Source organism: Hypanus sabinus, chromosome 17 (assembly GCF_030144855.1).
Source record: "Hypanus sabinus isolate sHypSab1 chromosome 17, sHypSab1.hap1, whole genome shotgun sequence".
NCBI lineage: Eukaryota > Metazoa > Chordata > Chondrichthyes > Myliobatiformes > Dasyatidae > Hypanus > Hypanus sabinus.
The window spans coordinates 28,886,329-28,905,945 of NC_082722.1; the positions used below are offsets into that span (position 1 = coordinate 28,886,329).

Sequence of the window (19,617 nt, forward strand, 5' to 3'; positions counted from 1 at the left end):
ACATTTGAGCTGTTTTTGAACTTCAAATATGTCTACGATGTCGTCACTTCCGGGTCCGCTCTTTATTTTTGTTCCTCTTCTGGGTGCATGAATTTATAATTTGGTTAACCCTTTTTATACCAAAGGGTTGATTTTAGAATTATGGCTCAGAACATTAATTTTGTGTCTTGGAATACTAAAGGTTTAAACCATCCGATTAAACGAAAGAAGATTTTCAAAGTATTCCAAAGACTTAATGCTCATATCATTTTTGTACAAGAAACTCATGTGAGGAAGGAGGACAAATATCGCTTTTTTAGGTCTTGGCGGGGTCAACAGTATCATTCGAATTCGAATGCCAAAGTAAAGGGAGTTTCAATTTTTATTGACTCCTCTATTGCATTTGTTCAACACGATATCTTTTCGGATCCGAATGGTAGATTTTTGTTAATTACGGGTTTACTTTGTAATAAAAAGGTTGCTATGGTTAATGTTTATGCTCCAAATGTGGATTGTCATGATTTTTTTAAGTCCTTATTTACTTCTTTACCTAATCTAAATGAATATAAGTTAATAATGGGTGGTGACTTTAATTGTTGTTTAAATCCTTTGATGGACAAATCTATATCTATTCAGACTTTACCCAATAAGTTGGCCACTTGTATTAACTCCTTTTTGACTGATAATGGAGTTTTTGATATTTGGAGATTTCGGCATCCTAACGACAAAGAGTTTTCTTTTTTCTCACGTTTATCATTCTTATTCGAGAATTGATTATTTTTTTATTGACTCTTGTTTTATTCCATCGGTAATTGGTTGTAATTATGATATTATAGCTATCTCTGACCATGCTCCATTAAAATTTTTTATTAAGTTTACGGATACAGCTTCTAATGTTAGACAATGGCGATTTGATTCTACCTTACTGCAAGATCCGGACTTTATTAAATTTATGAAGGAATAGATCGATTTCTTCTTTTCAACTAATTCCACGGATGATATTTCTTGCGGAACACTTTGGGACACTTTTAAAGCGTATATACGTGGACAGATTATCTCTTACTCTGTTGGTCTGAGAAAACGCATTAAGAAGGAAACTCTTTTATTGGTTGATAAAATTAAAGAGATTGACAAGAAATATTCGATCACTCCCAGTAAGGAGCTTTACAAACAAAGGGTTAAACTTCAAATGGAACGTAGTTTATTACTTACATCTCCGATTGAAAATCAATTAATGAAAACCAGATCTGATTTTTATATACATAGTGATAAATCAGGTAAACTGTTAGCTAGTCAGTTGAAGAATGCTTTGGATAAACGTCAAATCACTAAGATTCGTCAGCAGAATGGGGATTTGACAGTTAACCATGATGAGATAAATAAGTCATTTCAAGACTTTTATACCTCCCTGTATCAATCTGAATTCCTTCCTCCCTGTATCAATCTGAATTCCCTCAGGATAGTAATACCATGTGTGATTTTCTTGGGAAATTGAATTTTCCAAAATTATCATCCGATGATCTTTCAATATTAGATACTCCTATTACGGAGGATGCAGAAATCAAAGGGGTTATTTCCTCAATGAATTCTAGGAAAGCACCAGGTCCAGATGGGTATACAGTAGAATTTTTAAAATGTTTTTCTGCTACTCTTTCTCCTTGGTTATGCAGGGTTTTTGAAGAAGCAATTAGATTGGGGAATTTGCCACAATCTTTTTATAGAGCTTCCATTTCTTTAATACTGAAGAAAGATAAAGACCCTACTGACTGTGCATCCTATAGACCAATATCTTTATTGAATGTAGACTCCAAGATCTTTTCCAAGTTACTGGCATCCAGGCTGGAGAAGGTATTACCCCAAATTATTTCGGAAGATCAAACCGGTTTTATTAAAAATCGCTATTCTTTTTTCAATGTTAGGAGATTACTGAATATTGTTTATACTCCTTCACATAGCACTTCAGAATGTGTTATTTCATTAGATGCGGAGAAAGCATTTGATAGAGTTGAATGGCCTTACTTATTTAAAGTGTTGGAGAAGTTTAATTTTAGTCCAACATTCATTTCCTGGATTAAACTGATTTATCACACTCCAGTAGCCTCGGTGTTTACTAATAATCAAAGATCTCCCTTTTTTCGTTTATTTCGGGGCACTTGACAAGGCTGTCCTCTTAGCCTATTACTATTTAACATTGCTTTAGAACCTTTGGCAATTGCCATCAGAGAATCACAGGATATTTTGGGTATTAATCGTGGGACAGATATTCATAAGTTATCTTTGTATGCAGATGATTTATTATTATTAATTTCTAACACTGAGAAATCTATTCCAGCAGTTCTATCATTGTTGGCTCAATTTAGTGAGTTTTCTGGGTATAAGTTAAATCTTAATAAGAGTGAATTGTTTCCTTTGAATAGACAGGTCCCAATTTATGGAAATTTACCTTTTAAATTAGTTAATGACTCTTTTATTTACTTAGGGATTAAAATCACAAAAAACCATAAAGAATTATTTAGGTTTAATTTTCTACCCTTAATTGATCAGATTAAATGCTTAAGTGGTCACCATTATCTTTATCTCTGATAGGCAGGATTACTGCTGTTAAGATGGTTATTTTACCTAAGTTTTTATATATTTTTCAAGCGGTACCAACTTTTATTCCGAAATCTTTTTTTACTAATGTTGATTCAAAAATTTCCTTATATATATATGGCAGAATAAAAATCCTAGGTTAGGTAAAATATACTTACAGAAGATAAAGAAGGAAGGTGGGTTAGCATTACCTAATTTCAGATTTTATTATTGAGCAGTTAATATTAGATATTTGTTATGTTGGTTGAAAGACTGGGATGGATCTTTTGGCCCTCATTGGGTGAGTTTGGAAATTAAATCGGTACCAGGTTATGCTCTATTTTAGGGACTTCTCTCCCTTTTGCTCTTTCTAAATTGCCGAAACGAATCGACAACCCGATAGTTAAACATACTTTACGTATATGGTTTCAATTTCAGAAATTTTTCGGGTTGACTCAATTCGTTTTAAATATTCCTATTGTATCTAATTGCTTTTTCCACCCTTCAATTATAGATCAAGCTTTTTCGGCTTGGAAAACTAAAGGATTACTAAGATTTTCTGATTTATTTTTGGACAATTGTTTTATGTCTTTTGAGCAATTATCTAATAAATATAATTTGCCTAGATTTCATTTTTTTTTAGATATTTACAGATTAGGCATTTTTTAAGTACTGTACTTCCTACATTTCCAAATTTTGTGTCTTCAGATATTTTGGAGAGTTTGTTTGAATTAAACCCTTTTCAAAAAGGGCTTATATCAAAACTTTATAATATAATTATGAAGATACATTCAGAGCCCCTTTATAAGACAAAAAATGATTGGGAAAGAGAGCTTAATCTTATTATTCCTATTGAGAATTGGGATAGAATTCTTCAATTAGTTAATACATCATCTATATGTGGCAAACATTCATTAATACAATTTAAGGTCGTACATAGGGCCCATATGTCTAAGGATAAATTAGCTCATTTTTATTCTTATATAAATCCTATTTGTGATAGATGTCAATTTGAAACTGCGTCTTTAACTCATATGTTTTGGTCATATCCGCTTTTGAAAAAACATTGGAAAGATATTTTTGATATTATCTCTGCGTATTGAACATCGATTTACAACCCCATCCTATTACCGCAATTTTTGGTTTACCAGTGATGGACTTACTTCGTTTATCTTCTTCCGCCTGTCAAATGATTGCATTTCTCACTCTGATGGCTAGATCTATTTTGCTGAATTGGAAGGAAATTAATCCTCCCACTGTATTTCATTGGTTTTCTCAAACTATGTTATGTTTAAATTTAGAAAAAATTAGAAGTGGTGTATTTGATACTTCTATTAAATTTGAAAAGATATGGAGACCATTTATTCAATATTTTCATATGATGTAATATGACCCTGTTCCAAGCTTATTTGATTTTCCAGCTTTAATCTTATTTATGTTGAGAGGATCGGAGTTGATGACACTGATGATTATGTATTCTTGTGAGATATTATAAACAGCCTTTTTTTTCTTTTTCTAGTTTTTCTTTCTTTTTTTCCTCTTTTTGCTTTTTTTCTTCTTCTTTATTAGCTATTAGATTAATAGTTTAGTTATTTTTGCATAACATTTTTTTTCTTTTTTTATATTATATATTATGAAATACCTAGATTTACCTTGTTCATACATATACCATATGGTTCATGTTTTGGGAAAACTCATTTATACTGTAATCATTGCTTATGTATTCTTTTATGAGCAATGGGAATTTGTATGTTGGTAATCCCTTTATTAATATATCAATTGTATTTTGTTCATATTATTAATAATAATAAAAAGATTGAAAAAGAAAGCTATGGCTTCTAAGATAAGTGCAGTACCAGTGCTGGTGCCAAACTAGAATGCCAGTCCAATCGATCCAGGGGAAGGTTGAAATGTTCAAAAACTGGACCAAGGTGCTTCTGTGCATAAGCTGTGTGACTTGTATGGCATTGGTTTGTCAACTGTGTATGGTATAAAGCACCGGAGGAAAAAAAATTGCAATTCTATGCAGTGGTTCACTAAAGCAAATGAGCATTAGAAAAACTGTGAAAGTTGGTAGGAGGAATGAGCATGTTTGAGTGATGATTGAATGGTTTCGCCAGCAGAGTGATGGAGTTGACTTGCCCAGCGACTTTAGTGAGGGATAGCTTCAAAGGCTTAATTACTATGAAACTTCCATGCATAAAATGTGTGGAGCAAAAAAAAATGTCTGCAAACCATGAAGGAGCTACTGAGTATGCGTACTTTTTTTCTTTTTGTAAAGGGGTTTGATGGAATATTAACTGACAGATCATGATACAACTTACTGAAATCTTCATGGGAAGCAGCAGAGGGTTCTCTTGCATTCTGATGTGGCTGGAAATAAATTTGCACATCCTGAAGTGTTCTGAAACAAGAAATATAATGCTCAGAACGTGTAGGCAAATAGTTGGCAAATCCACCATCTGCATCCAACGTTTCCTACTGACTTTATCAGCAAAGAAAACTCAATATTTTGTGCATGTTTTACAACAATAGAAATGGCAAACGTGAGGCAAAGAAAATTTTCAAAGCTCATACATAATAGAAATAAGGAAAGACTTAAGTATTATTGGCATTTCTTAAAAGTCTGTTTAACCAAAAGAGGAGTACAGGTCACTTATCAAATGTAAAACATCTTACAAAAAGATGCAACACTATAGCTCCAGAAAACAGAATATGTAGTTGTATGAACAGAACCCACTAAAACAGCTGCAAATACCAGAATTTTTAAAAAGTGAAGTTTTAGCTTTCTTTTGCAAGATTAATTGCATCATCCAAGATTTATTCTTAGACATAAATAACCTACTGAAAGTTATATATTTATTTAGACATATCAACAATGCACACTTGCTCTCAGAATGTCATCAATAAGTTCAAACAATTCTTAACTCTGTCACTTACTTGGTGTGTACACAGTACAATTTTATCTGTACTACTGAAGATTCAATGGGGCCTGGATTTCCTTCTGCAAAAAGAGAAAATAGCAGATGAACCATTTCATCTAATCTCATTCTCCTAATTTCCTGTGCCCATTGAAAGTAACATTTGAAATCAAAATTTGCTATCAGCTCCTTTTGGGCCGATCTTTGCAATTCTACACCAATTTAACATTCCCACACAACATGAATTATTTATTTTTCATATTAAACATTTTAGTCACTTCACAACTTCAGTTAAAACCACTAATTCATTAATCACAAATGAATAGAGTTTTAGTTATAACAGCATGGAAAGAAGCTCTTTGAATTAACTGGTCCTTGCCAACCAAGATATCCATCTAAGCTGTCCCATTTACCTACATTTAGCCCATATTTTTTTTTAACATTTCCAACACATGTACAGTGGCATGCAAAAGCATTCAACCCTCCAATAAATGAGTAGTACAACCAGGGATCTGGATCAACTTAACTGAAAATTTTTACTTGTGAATCACATGAATCACTTTTTTCACAGTAGAGCCCAAAAAACAGGAAAAATTGCAAAGCATGAAAACTGAAAAATCCAAAACCTGAAATGTCAGCAGTTCAAATGTATTCATCCCCACTTTGCTCAGAACTTAATTGAACCACCTCTTGCAGTTATTACAGCTAGTCCTTTGGATATCTCACTATTAGCTTTGCACAATGTCATGGAGCAAGATTTACTCATTCCTCCTTGCAAAATTGCTTAAGCTGTACCAGGTTAGTTAGGGAATGGCAGTGGACAGCAATTTTGAGGTCTTGCTAGAGATAACACACACAAAATGCTGGAAGAACACAGCAGGCCATGCAGCATCTATGGAAAAGAATAAACAATTGACGCTTCGGGCCAAGACCCTTCATCAGGACTGGAAAGGAAGGGGAACAAGTCAAAATAAGAAGTTGGGGAGAGGGGAGGAAGTGCAAAGTGGCAGGTGATAGGGGAAACTGGAAGAGAAGGAGAGGTGAAATAAAGAGGTGGAAATTGATTGGTGAAAGAGATAAAGGGCTGGTTAAGGAGGAATCTGATAGTAGAGGACAGAAGACCATGGAAGAAAGGGAAGGGGGAGGAGCACCAGAGGGAGGAGTTGGGCAGGTAAGAAGAAAAGGCAAGAAGGAAATAGGAATGGGGAATTGTGAAGTGGGGGGGCGCAATTACCAAAAGTTCGAGAAATTGATGTTCATGCCATCAGGTTGCAGGCAATCCAGGCTGAATACAAGGTGTTGCTTCTCCAACCCGAGCATGGCCTCAACGTGGCAGCAGAAGCGACTACGGACTGACATATCAGAACGGGAAACAGAACTAAAATAAGTGGCTACAAACAAATCCCGCTTTTTCTGGCAGATGGAACAAAGGTGCTCGACAAAGCAGATTCCAAATCTATGTTGGGTTTCACCAACACACAAGAGACCACACTGGGAGCACTGGATACGGTAGATGACCCCAACAGACTCACAGGTGAAGTGTCAGCTCACCTGGAAGGACTGTTTAGGGCCCTAATTAGTAGTGAGAGAGGTAGTATAGGGGCAGGTATGGCAGTTGTTCCACTTGTAAGGATAAGTGCCAGAATAATGGAGCTTAGTGGGGAGGGACATTTGAACAAGGGAGTCGCATTGGAAGCAATCCCTGTAGAAGACAGAAGGGGGAAGAGGGAGGATGTGCTGGGTGGTGAGATCCCATAAGTTATGGAGAATTATTTGCTGGATGCTGAGACAAGTGTAGTGGTAAGAAAGGACAAGAGGAACCCTCTCCCTGGTGTGGCGATGGAAGAATAGGGTGAAAGCAGATTGCGTAAAATGAAAAGATGACGTTCCAAGGAATAAGGTCCCAACCTATTCAATCTTTCCTTACAACTCAGGTCCTCTAGACCCGACAACAGCCTTGTAAATTTTCTGTACTCTTTCAACCTTGTTTACATCTTTCCTGTAGGTAGGTGACCTAAACTGCGAACAATACTGCAAATTATGCCTCAATGTCATATACAACTTCAACATAACATCCTATCTTCTGTACTCAGTATATTAATTTACGAAGGCCAATGTACCAAAAGCTTTATCACCCTACCTACCTGCGATGCCACTTTCAACGAATTATGTACTTGTATTCCCAGATCCCTTTGTTCTGCTTCACTCCTTAATGCCCTACCGGTCACTGTGCAAGACCTACTGGTTGGTCCTACCAAGGAGCAACACCTTGCACTTGTCTATATTAAATTCCATCTTTCATTTTTCAGCCCAGTTTTCCAGCTGATGCAGATCCCTCTGCAAACCATGATAGCCTTCCTCACTGACCACTACACCCCCCATCTTGGGGTCATCCACAAATATGCTGACCCAGTTAACCATTATATCATCTACATCACTGATATAAATGATAAACAAAGGACCCAGCACAAATCCCTGTGGCACACCACTAGTCACGGGCCTCCAGTCAGAGAGCCAACCCTCTACTACCACTCTCTGGCTTCTCCCACAAAGCCGATGTCTAATCTAATTTACCTTTTCCTGAATGCTGATGACTAAATCTTCTTGACCATCCTCCCATGCAGGACCTTGTCAAGTGCCTTACTCAAGTCCACTGCCACTTTGCTGGTAACTTCCTTGAAAAATTCTAGAAGATTGGTTAGGCATGACCTACCACACACAAAGCCATGCTGACTATCCTTAACCAATCCCTGTCTATCCAAATAATCATATATTCACAAATAATGATCCAAATAATCACAAGATCCCTTAGAACACCTTCCAATAACTTCCCAACAATTGATGTCGGACTTACTGGCCTGTAATTTCCTGATTTCGGTTTAGAGGCTGTTTTAAATAGTGGAACAACATTGGCTATCCTCTAATCCTCTGGTAGTTTGCCTGCTGCTAAGGATATTTTAAATATCTCTGCTAGTCCCAACAATTTCTGCACTTGCCTCCCATAGAGTCTGAGGGAACATCCTGTCAGGCCTGGGGATTTTATCCACCCTGATTTGCCTCAGGGTTGCAAGCAGCTCCTGCTCTGTTATCTGTATAGGGTCCATGAAGTTGATGCCACTTTGACCCACTCCTATAGACTCTGTATCCGGCTTCCGAGTAAATACAGACGCAAAGAATGCATTTAAAATCTTGCCTGATCTGCTTTGGGTCTACATATGGATTATCATTCTAGTTTTTGTTCCCAGCAATCATTTTGCTTTTATCATACCAATAGAATCCCTTAGGATTCTCCTTCACCTTGCCTGCTAAAGCAACTTCACGCCTTCTTTTAGCCTTCCTGACTTCTTCCCTGGAAGAGAGCCCAATGGTCCTAAAGTCTGAAGCCCTCCCACCTACACCAACTCCTTAGCGTCACATTAAATCTTCCAAGTTCTGGCCTCACTAGCATGTGGCACCGTAAGCAATCCTGAGATCACAACCCAGGCAGTCCTGCCTTTTAACTTAGCACCTCACTCCCTGAACTCCCTATACAGAACCTTGGCTCTCATCCTACCCACGTAATTGGTACCTACATGGACCACGACTTCTGGCTGTTCACCCTTCCACTTAAGAATGCTGAGGACCCAATCTAAGGAGTCCCAGCCCCAGGCACTTGGGAAGCAACATACCATCTGGGAATCTCATTCATTCCCACAGAGCCAACAGTGCCCCTAACTAACGAATCCCGTATCACTACACTGTGTCTCTTCTCCCCTCTTCCCTTCTGAGTCAGAGCCAGACTCCATGCCAGAGACCCAACCATTGCGTCCTCTGTTAGGTCAACCCCTCCTCTTTCATCCAAAGTGCTGTACCTGTTGTTGAGGAGGATGGCTACAGGGGTACTTTGCACTGGCTCCTTAACCCCTTTCCACTTCTTGATTGTCACCTAGTTTCCTGTGTCCTGCACCTTGGGTGTAACTACCTCTCTAAATGTCTTATCTGCCACCCCTTCAGCCTCCTGAATAATCCAGAGTTCATCCAGTTCCAGCTCCAACTCCTTAAAGAGAATTGTTAGAAGCTGCAGCTGGATGCACTTCTCACAGCTGTAGTTGCCAGGGACACTGGCAGTCTCCCTGCCTTCCCAACATCCCGTAAGAGGAGCATTCCACTATCCTTTTTGGCATCTCTACTGTCCTAAATGAGCAGACATGAAGGAGGAAAGGGAAAAAAAATCAACCTAAAGCTTTTCTTTTCTCTGACTGAAGCCTCGAAGAGCTAAAGCCTCAAGTTCAAGCTCTGACTCTGTCCAATCAGACAACAGCTCCTACAATGATGACAACTGTAAAATGCCCCTTGCTTGCTTTAATTTTCTCTTGGTAATCAATCTCAAATATGGATTGGTCGCTGGTCAAAGCTCAAATCCGCTGCCACTGCACCCTTTTCTACTCTGGCACCTGACATGAGTGAGATTCCCTCCCCTCCTCTCAAGGTCAACAGATCAACCCAAGAGCTTTGGTCACTGGTCAAAGCTCTTGGATTGGTTGGTCTGTTGAAAATCTACCATACTGTTGGACTTTTCAGAGAGTGGAGGCATTTAGATTTTTATTAATTCATTGAAAACTGGTGATCCTCCAATATTCTACATCAATAAATTGGGTGAGTTGGTAAGATAATATGTTGTACCTGAGGAAAATGTGTAGTAATCACAAAGGGGTTGAATACTTTCTCAGCCTTTTAAATTTTTAAACTGTTGACAGGTTTTGTAATTTTTCTTTTGATTTGATATGATGCATTGTTTTGTAGATTAGCTCAAAAATCCTTCTTCAATATATTTTAAATTTAGAACACTAGCCAGTAAAATGAGAAAATAGTTGTGGGGGCTGAATAGTTTCAAGGCACTGTATTTGACCAAGTGCCTTTTAAATGTTGTTCAGGTACCTGCTTCAATCATTTCATTTGGCAGTTCATTCCATATACCAAGCACCATCTGGGTACAAATGGTTGCCCCACAGGTTCCTAATTAAATGAATCCCCTCTCACACAAAACTATGCCCTCTAGTTCTCTATTCCCCAACCTTGGGGAAAAACTGTGTGCCTCTCCTGATTTTATACACCTCTTTAAGTTCACCACTCCTTCTCAAATCTACAACATCAAAGATCTGGCAACATCCTTGTAAATCAGTCCTGCACTCTTTTCAGCTTAATGGCATCTTTCCAACAGCAGGGTGACCAAAACTAATTACAATATTCCAAATGCAACCTCACCAACAACTTGCACAATTACCACGAGCTCCCGACCTCTATACTCATACCAGACTGACGTAAATCAACAAAGCCTTCTTCATCACATTGTTCACTGAGGATGCTGCAGCATGTAGACAATGTACTTGTAACTCCTGGGTCACACTATTTCACAAAAGATCCCACAGCCTTAATGTAGACTGTGGAAGTCAAAAATACTGGTTTGTTTTCTATGTTCATAATACTTTTCCCACAAACACATTTAGATAAGTAACTTTCCTACCCCCATACCATCAATACAAACACTAGTAAAGACAGTTTTTGTATAAAATGTTCAAGAGCAACATCAGTAGCATCCAAAGGCTGCAATACCCCACTGCCTTTGCAGTAAAAAAAAATGGCACAGAATGAAGAATAAAATCTAGACAGGTCATAAACTATATACTGAAACATGTCCAAATCAGACCAACAGTTATCTGCTCAGCCATTTTCAGACATTCATTTAGCATGAAAGTTCTGAATAGGCCCTTCAAGCCACAGTGTCTCAGAAACCCCCAATAAACCCAATTAACTCTACTCTAATCACAGTACAATTTACAATGACCAATTAAGCTAAGTCTTTGGATTGTGGGAGGAAACCCACGGGGAGGACGTACTGAGACTCCTTAGAGAATGGCGCCAGAATTGAACTCCTGAAAGCCCTGAACGGTAATAGCATAACACCAAGCACTATGGTACAGTGGCATGATTGGTCAGGTGCCTAATTCTGCTCCCATGTCTTGTGTCTTGCAGAGAATACCAAGATATTAAATTCCTGAAAACAAAATATACAGTGTTCTATAGTATACCATCAATTTCTTGCTGACCTGCACTTAAAGTCTCACTGTCTTCCTCAGCGGGCAGAACCTCTGTGTGCCTCGGCCGACATCTGCTGACATCCTGAATGCCGAAACTGAGCACTGGGAGGGTAAGCAAGAATTCAGATATGGAAACAAAATGGGCTTTGCCATCATCCTGATTCTGATGTAGCTCCATCACATACAATACCTGCAATAGTTAAACAGCAATTTAATTTGATTTGAACAATACAACGTAAGAACACTATTAAAAATTATATAAAGGGAGCTTGTGCTTATTTACACTATTAATCCAAAGCAGTTCTATGTCCAAAAATTAAAGGGTCCAGTTAATTACCAATGACAAAAAACAAGATTTTTTTTAAAAATGCAAATAGTTAATTAAGACTTTTAGTCTAATGTTTTAGCAAAGTGTGATAGAATACAATGGACGACTATACTAGAATGGAGGGCTCAATCCAGCAAGCTGAAGTTATAGATATAGCTAAGATCAAAGCCACAAAAGAATTTGTAAATATTTAAGATTAAGATCCTTCATTTTCCCACCCAACAATATTTAACAGAAACTAGCAATGGACAGTAATAATAGAAGAGTTAGATTTAGCACACAAAACTTCTGGACAATTTGGACAAAGATGCTTTAAACCAATGAGGAAGGCACCAGAGAGAATTGATCTTGTACTTGAACAATGGCTGAATGACACAAACCATACTTAGATGCAGGACTTTTGGTAATAGAAAAGTATGGTTGGTAACTCAGCTTAGGATTGAAACAGGATATTAAAATATTAACTTGTAGATTCAATGAGGGTGAGCAGATGAGCAGTAGAGGCTGAACTCAGCATTCCTGGCAGATACCACATTGGACAGTTTCAACCTTGCCTCAGAGGGCCTGTCCTGGACTCAGCATGTATGTGCAATTATGAAAGAAGCATGGCAGTGCCTCTACTTAGGAGTTTATGGAGATTCAGCATGACATCTAAAACTTTGAAGAACTTCAATAGATGTGTAGTGGAGAGTATATTGATTGGCTGCATCATAACCTGGTGAAGAAACACCAATATCCTTGAAAGGAAAATCCTACAAAAAAATAATGGATATGGCTAGTCCATCACGGGTAAAGCTTTCCCAACCATTGAGCAGATGTATATGAAACACAGTCGCAGGAGAGCAGCATCCATCAGAGGTCCCCAGCACCCCTTTCGTGCTCTCTTCGCACTGTTGCCATCAGGAAGGTGGTACAGAAACCCCAGTACTCTCATCACCAGGTTCAGGAACGACTAGTGCCCGTTAGCCATCAGTTTCTTGAACCAAAGGATATAACTTCACTTAACCCACTGAAATGTTCCCATGAGCAAACAACTCACTTGCAAGGACTCATTTCATGTTCTTGATATTTATAGCTTATTTATTTATTATTTCTTTTATGTACTTGCACAGTTTGTCATCTTCTGCACTCTGCTTGAATGCCCTAGTTGGACAGTCTTTCAACAATTCTGTTATGGTTATTATTCTATAGATTTATTGGGTGTGCCCACAGGAAAATAAATCTCAGGGCCGCTTATAGTAACATACATGTACTTTGATAATAAAATTTACTTTGAAATATGCCAACATTAATTTGGCAGACATCTTGCTTAACAGGTTACTCTAGTTCATTTTGAATTTTTTTGAATTCAAGGCTTGTTTTCAAAACCAGCTGGCTTTAGCTACAAAAAATGAAACCAAGTTTGAAAAGAATAAAAAGTTTTCACTATGTTAAACACCAAGGAGAGCAGGGGAAAAAAAATCAAGGCACATCTTCCACTGTCCTTGGTCATCTCTTTCCTTCTAGTGTAGTCCCCAGTTTGTTTATCAGCAAGTAGGGTCCTAGCCATCCAAATAACATAGGAGCTGACTTAGAGTGAGCATTCAGTTTAATGGACAGATTTGCACAGTTCCAAGATCACGGTTATTGAACACCTGAGAATTTCTTTGACATCCATAAACACTTAAATTCACATGCTAAAAATAGAAACAATAAAACAAAATTTGAAGGTAATAAAATGCAATTTAAAAAGATTTAAAACAACTCAAATATCTTTTTTTTTAAAAAAGAACAACTGGAATGCTGGGGTAGGTGTTTCTTTTTAATTCATCTGTGAAAGGCACCAAGGCTGAATTAATATACCATAACAGATTTATTTACATCCTTCATCCAACATGCCTGTATGTTTCATTCTATGCAGACTACCATCTATTTTTGTAGGATAAGGAAAGCAAGGTGAAAAGTGATTTGACAATGAGAAAAGTTCACACACAAATAAAGAAAAGTGTAATAGCTTGACTATTCTATTTCTAAATTGTGTACGAACTATTAGAATTAAAATACACAACAATGGAATTTATGCAGAGATTCACTGCAATAGACTAGGGAAAAAACTCACTTTTCTCTGTACATCACTGAGGATTAGATATTCTGCAGATAGATCCAAGCTAGCTTTCAAACTAGGTTGCACATTAGTATTAAGAGGGTCAGGCATAAACCTAAAGCACAAAAAAAACAAAAACAAGATAAATTTGATAGTTTCCCATCACATACTGCATCACTTAGTCTTAAATTGCCACAAAAATTATCAACTCAGAGGCAGGGAGAAACATTTAAAGAAAACTTTTTTAAATCAATTTTAAACAAAAAAAAGGGATAAAATTTTCTAAACCAACATAGAAACAGGAATAAAAAGTGCATGAGAAAACAATCCTGAATACAAAGCAAGTCTGATCAAGGTTTTAGAACACTGGCAAGCAAATGCAGCATTCCAGTGTTTTGAGAAAACACAATACAATAATCTTGAAATAGCCACCATTCAGGCTGCAGCATGTTAAGATCCTATTAAACAGAATCTGAGAAGTTTTGTTTTAATAAATGAAATCAAACCTTTACAACATTCAAGTCACAATCTATTTACAGATTTCTTACTTCAGCAAATGGACAAAATTAACATTAAAGATATAAACTTGGCACCAGATAAGCAGATATATAATGTTAACTATTCCATTTTAAATACTATACCTGATCGTTTGTAAACAAGTCCATGACACAGTACACCACATCTTCAGCTCTCGATTCTGACTAGCTCCAGTAATTAAGAAACGCCAGAATGGAACTCTATAGAACAAAGGAAGGGGGAATAAAATATCTATCAGCAGTAGTCTAAACTACACCCAAAAAGCTTTACAGTAACGAAGCAATTTGGAGCAAAGTGGTTTACAATATGACCTTTTTTTTGATTTGTAATAAAAGAGGTTGATCTACTCTTGGTCTTTTCATTCATCTTTGCTTAAAAACCAACTCTCCCACAACTTACTCTTAGTAGGCAAGAAACTTCACAAGAAGGTTAACTCTACACTCCACAACTCATAATGCAAATAACTTTAAGGATACTTAGGTTTTTAAATCCCACATCAGATTTCCTTTGGAGTTAACAAAATAAGAGTTAAAAATAAGGGGAGGGAAAATGAAGACTGTGTCAAATGCACCTACTCAACAACTGCTTTTCTTATCACTATAGGAACACGTTTTATAAATGTTCCATAAGAATTTCACCTTTGGACATGAATGTCTGTTATGTTGGCCATGGTCTCCGATCAGTCAATTAATCTCATATTTTGTATTGCCATGAACTATTTTCGATAATGCTGGGGAAAAAAGGAAAATGGCTTTCCAGAAGTAAATTGAATTTTTGATATTTTAATTTAGTCCCTTCTAATCACACTGAAAATAAATTTCATGAAAAAGAAACACCCAGTGCTTTGCGGTTTGAGACACCACCAAATATCACATGGTAAAAATAACAATGGAACCTGGGTTAATTACAGTACAACCTCAATTAACTATTCACTTTTCCACTATAAATTTGGACTTGATTTTAAAAAACATTATTCCTTTATCCCACAGAAAACGCTCAGACTTGGCAGATCAGCCTTCATTATAAGACCATGGGAACAGATTTCAGCCACTCGGACCACTGAGCTCACTCCGCTACTCCATTATGGCTGATTTAATAACCCTCTCAACACCATTCTCCTGTCTTCTCCCCACAACTTTGTCAGCCCCTGCCCCTGCTAGTCAAGAACCTATCAAACTCTACTTTTAATATACCCAATGACTTGGCCTCCACAACCAACAGTGGTAATGAATTCTACAGTTTACAAACCTCCGGCAAAAAAAATTCCTCTTCATCCCTGTACTAAAGTGATATTCTGAGGCTGAGCTAAACTTTCCCACTATAGAAAACACCTTCTCCACGTCCAGTCTCTCTAGGCCTTTCAATATCCAATGTTTCAATGAGATGACCTCCCTGCCCATTCTTCTAAACTCCACTGACTACAGGCCCCAGAGCCATCAAATGCTCCTATGCATTGACCCTGTCAATCTCATGAACCTCCTCTGAACCCATGCAGTGTTTCGATCACGCAAATATTAAATTATAAAGTAGAACGTTAATTGTCCTCTTCTGTAACTCTTGCTTAAATCACTCTTCTTTGATTTGAAGAAATCAAAGCTGGTTTGATGTTTGTTTCAATGAGCTTACAAGTGAGGCAGCTTAGTGGAGCTCCAACAATGAATGAAAGAACCCAAGTCCATACTCTTGATTGCCCACACTGCAACTCCCAATCTCATCCTCAATGTCAAAGAAAGGAGCTGAGCAAATCCCACGCTCTTCTGCACTGAAGGGTTGCAAGGAAGCAGGATAATGCAGGAAAGTACGCCAACCAGCTTTCGAATACTTCCTAATGGACAGTTTTAAAACAGTACATGGTCCAGAGGCCTAGAAAGGGGAAATGAGAAGAGAAAAAAAATCCCAAAATAACTTTCCAATATTGCACCTAAGATCTTCCTCAGTCTCTAATCCTGTCTGTTGAGTCACAAAATTACGGCTGTATTTCTACCCTGAAAAGAGTTGGGGGTTTTCCAAGGAAAAAGGTCAGGAATGTTTGAGTACTCTTCTATTTCAAAGTAGGTTGAGAACAAGCAGAACAAAAGGAATTGCTTTGAAAATTGTCATTTGTTACCTCAAAGTAACTTTAACAGATAAATCTTTTCATTCAGTTACCTATCTTAAGGACTATAATTTTCAATAGGAAATTATAAATTCATGCAGCACATTTCCAGAAGCAGATTTGCACAGAAATGTCCTTGTGTCCATTAAATGGAATACATGCATTTATAGATACACAGCTCCAGTATGAACTTACTCTGGATCCTGTTTTATGTGATTATCACAAAAGAGAAGACAAGATAATGGTCCACCATCATGGGGCTTCCATTCATGAAGACATCTGAAAAGGTCCAAAGTGAAGCAATTAGGAAATGCATTAAAGATCAAAAGAATTTCAGATATCGAAGCCATATTACTTGACCAATAGGACATTTAGTGAGTGATTAAAGGACAATCTTACTGATCTAACATTTCAAATATATACTGGAAATGGATTTTCATCTTGGCTACAATTGGATACTTGAGAACCACACTAAGAATAAATATGTTTAATCCAATTTTACCTGCCTTGTGACTTCACTCCATCAGAGGTTCCTATTGTTCCACCCATCACCCTCCTCTGCTTTCATTCTACCTGGACTAATCTCTTTCTCAGTTCCCAAAATAACTTTCCAATATTGCATCCAAAATCTTACTCAATCACTAATCCTGTCTGCTGAGTCACAAAATTGCAGTTGTATTTCTACTCTGAAAAGAGTTCTCAATCTCTTTCTCAGATGTAAAAAAAAGGTCCCTTTTCCAAAACATCAATTGTTTCTCTTTCTATATATGCTGCTTGATCTTGCTGAGTATTGGCACTTTGTTGGCTCATTTTTCTTTATCATATTCATTCAAGCCTACACAGCCAAATCCAACTCAAAGTGCATCAGGTTCTTCGATGATACAACAATGGTTAGCCTCATCGGCATTAATGATGAGTCAGCATAGAGAGGCTTGCCAGTTGGTGAGAACAACAATCTAAGTCTCAACGTGGACAAGACAAAAGGGATGGGCAAGGGGTAGACAAGAGATGGCAAGTGGGGACTGTTACCTTACTTTTCTTTTAATTGGTTAACTCTGCCTACGAAGTACCTCAGCAGTTCAGAGATATTTAATACAAAAAGTGTTAGCTGTGTTCAAACTTTTCACTTTTGTAATAATGCTAGCAAATTTTTGATAAAGCCTGATTGATATTTAATTAATATGTAAAAAACTATTCAAAGCAAATCAAAATCATTTGCCACAATTGTATCTCCAAGAATTTACGTAAATCATCTGCCACTTGCATTTCTTCAGAATGAGGTTTGTCTAAGATTATACAGCTTTAATTTTCTTCTTATAATTTTTATAAATCTAAGTGCACAATTTGAATAAAGAAGCAATCTGATCATCCAGCTTCAGCCAAAGCTAATTGTCTCTACCTTGGTTGATCTTGCCCCTCTATATAGATCTGCCAAAACTTCACATATCCATCATGGCTTGCAGTTGCAAGGACTGTTCCATCCGGTGATAAAGCTCCTTCACTGATTGGCTAAAGGAAAGGCAAATTAGAAACGTAGGAAATATTGACTGAAACATCTTTATACATTTCTGAAGCTTCAATAGCTTTTAAGGAATGACACTCAGATACAAACAAGAGAAAACCTGCTGAAGGAGCTCAGCAGGCCAGGCAGCAGCTATGGAAAAGAGTACAGTCAATGTTTCGGGCCAAGACCCTTCATCAGGACTGGAATAAAAGATGAAGAGTCAGAGTAAGAAAGTAGGGGGAGGAGAGGAAAAACCAAAAGGTAACAGGTGAAACCAGACGATGAGGACGGTTGAAGTAAAGAGCTGGGAAGTTGATTGGTGAAAGAGATAAAGGGGTGGAGAAGGGGTAATCTCACAGGAGAGGACAGAAGGCTGTGGAAGAAAGAGGATGGGAGGAGCAACAAAGGGAGGTGAAAGGCAGGTAAGGAGATAAGGTAAGAGGGGGAAATGGAGAATAGTGAGGGGGGGGGGGGGTAGCATTACCAGAAGCTCATGCCATCAGGTCTTCCCACCCCGTTACTTGCAAAAACAGAAGTAACGCCATCCCCTTCTCTCAATGCATCTGTTCTCACAGTGAGTGTTTAATTTGAGAACTAAGGAGATGGTCTCCTTCTTCAAAGGGGCTTCCCTTCCTCCACCATCAACACTGCCCTCAATCGCATCTCTTCCATTTTGTGCACGTCTGCCTTCACCCCATCCACCCACCATCCTACCAGGGATAGGGTTCCTCTTGTCCTCACCTACCACCCCACCAGCCTCTGCGTCCAACACGTAATTCTCCAAAACTTCCACCACCTAGAGCTGGATGCCACCACCAAGCACATCTTTCCTTGCCCCCAACTTTCTGCTTTCAGCATGGATCGCTCCCTACGCAACTCCATTGTCCATTTGTCCCTCCCCACTGATCTCCCTCTGGTACTTATCCTTGCAAATGGAACAACACCTCCTCCATGATTACCATTCAGGGCCCCAAACAGTCCTTCCAGGTGAAGCAACACCTTACCTATGAGTCTGCTGGGGTCTTCTACTGTATCAAGTGCTCCCAGTGAGGCCTCCTATGTATCAATGAGACCCGACACAGGTTGGGAGACCACTTCACTGAGCACCTACGCTCCATCTGCCAGAAAAAGTAGAATCTCCCAGTGGCCACCCATTTTAATTCTACTTCCCAATCCTATGCCGACATGCCAGTCCATGGCCTCCTCTATTGTCGCAATGAGGCCACACTTATGTTGGAAGAGCAACACCTTATATTCCATCTGGTGAGCCTCCAACCTGATTAAAATTGATTTCTCAAACTTCCGGTAATGTCCCCTCTCCCCACCTTCACAATTCCCCATTTTCCTCTCTCACCTTATCTCCTTACCTGCCCATCACCTCCCTCTGGTGCTTCTCGTTCTTCCATGGCCTTTTGTCCTCTTCTATCAGATTCCCCCTTCTCCAGCCCTGTACCTTTCATCAATCAACTTCCGAGCTCTTTACTTCACTCCTCCCACTACCAATTTCACCTATCACCCTGTG

At 38.1% G+C, this 19,617-nt stretch overlaps 1 protein-coding gene across 1 annotated transcript in view; it reads right to left on the minus strand.

Annotated features, from left to right (window-relative positions):
• Positions 1–19,617, minus strand: part of edc4 (enhancer of mRNA decapping 4) — a 104,241-nt gene that overhangs the window by 63,569 nt on the left and 21,055 nt on the right. The window contains exons 8-14 of the mRNA XM_059992738.1: positions 17,991–18,100; positions 16,787–16,870; positions 14,601–14,696; positions 13,975–14,074; positions 11,558–11,738; positions 5,491–5,554; positions 4,875–4,954 (exon numbers count right to left, since the gene is read on the minus strand). Coding sequence (XP_059848721.1) covers positions 4,875–4,954; positions 5,491–5,554; positions 11,558–11,738; positions 13,975–14,074; positions 14,601–14,696; positions 16,787–16,870; positions 17,991–18,100 — 715 coding nt within the window. The remainder of the gene's footprint in view (positions 1–4,874; positions 4,955–5,490; positions 5,555–11,557; positions 11,739–13,974; positions 14,075–14,600; positions 14,697–16,786; positions 16,871–17,990; positions 18,101–19,617) is intronic.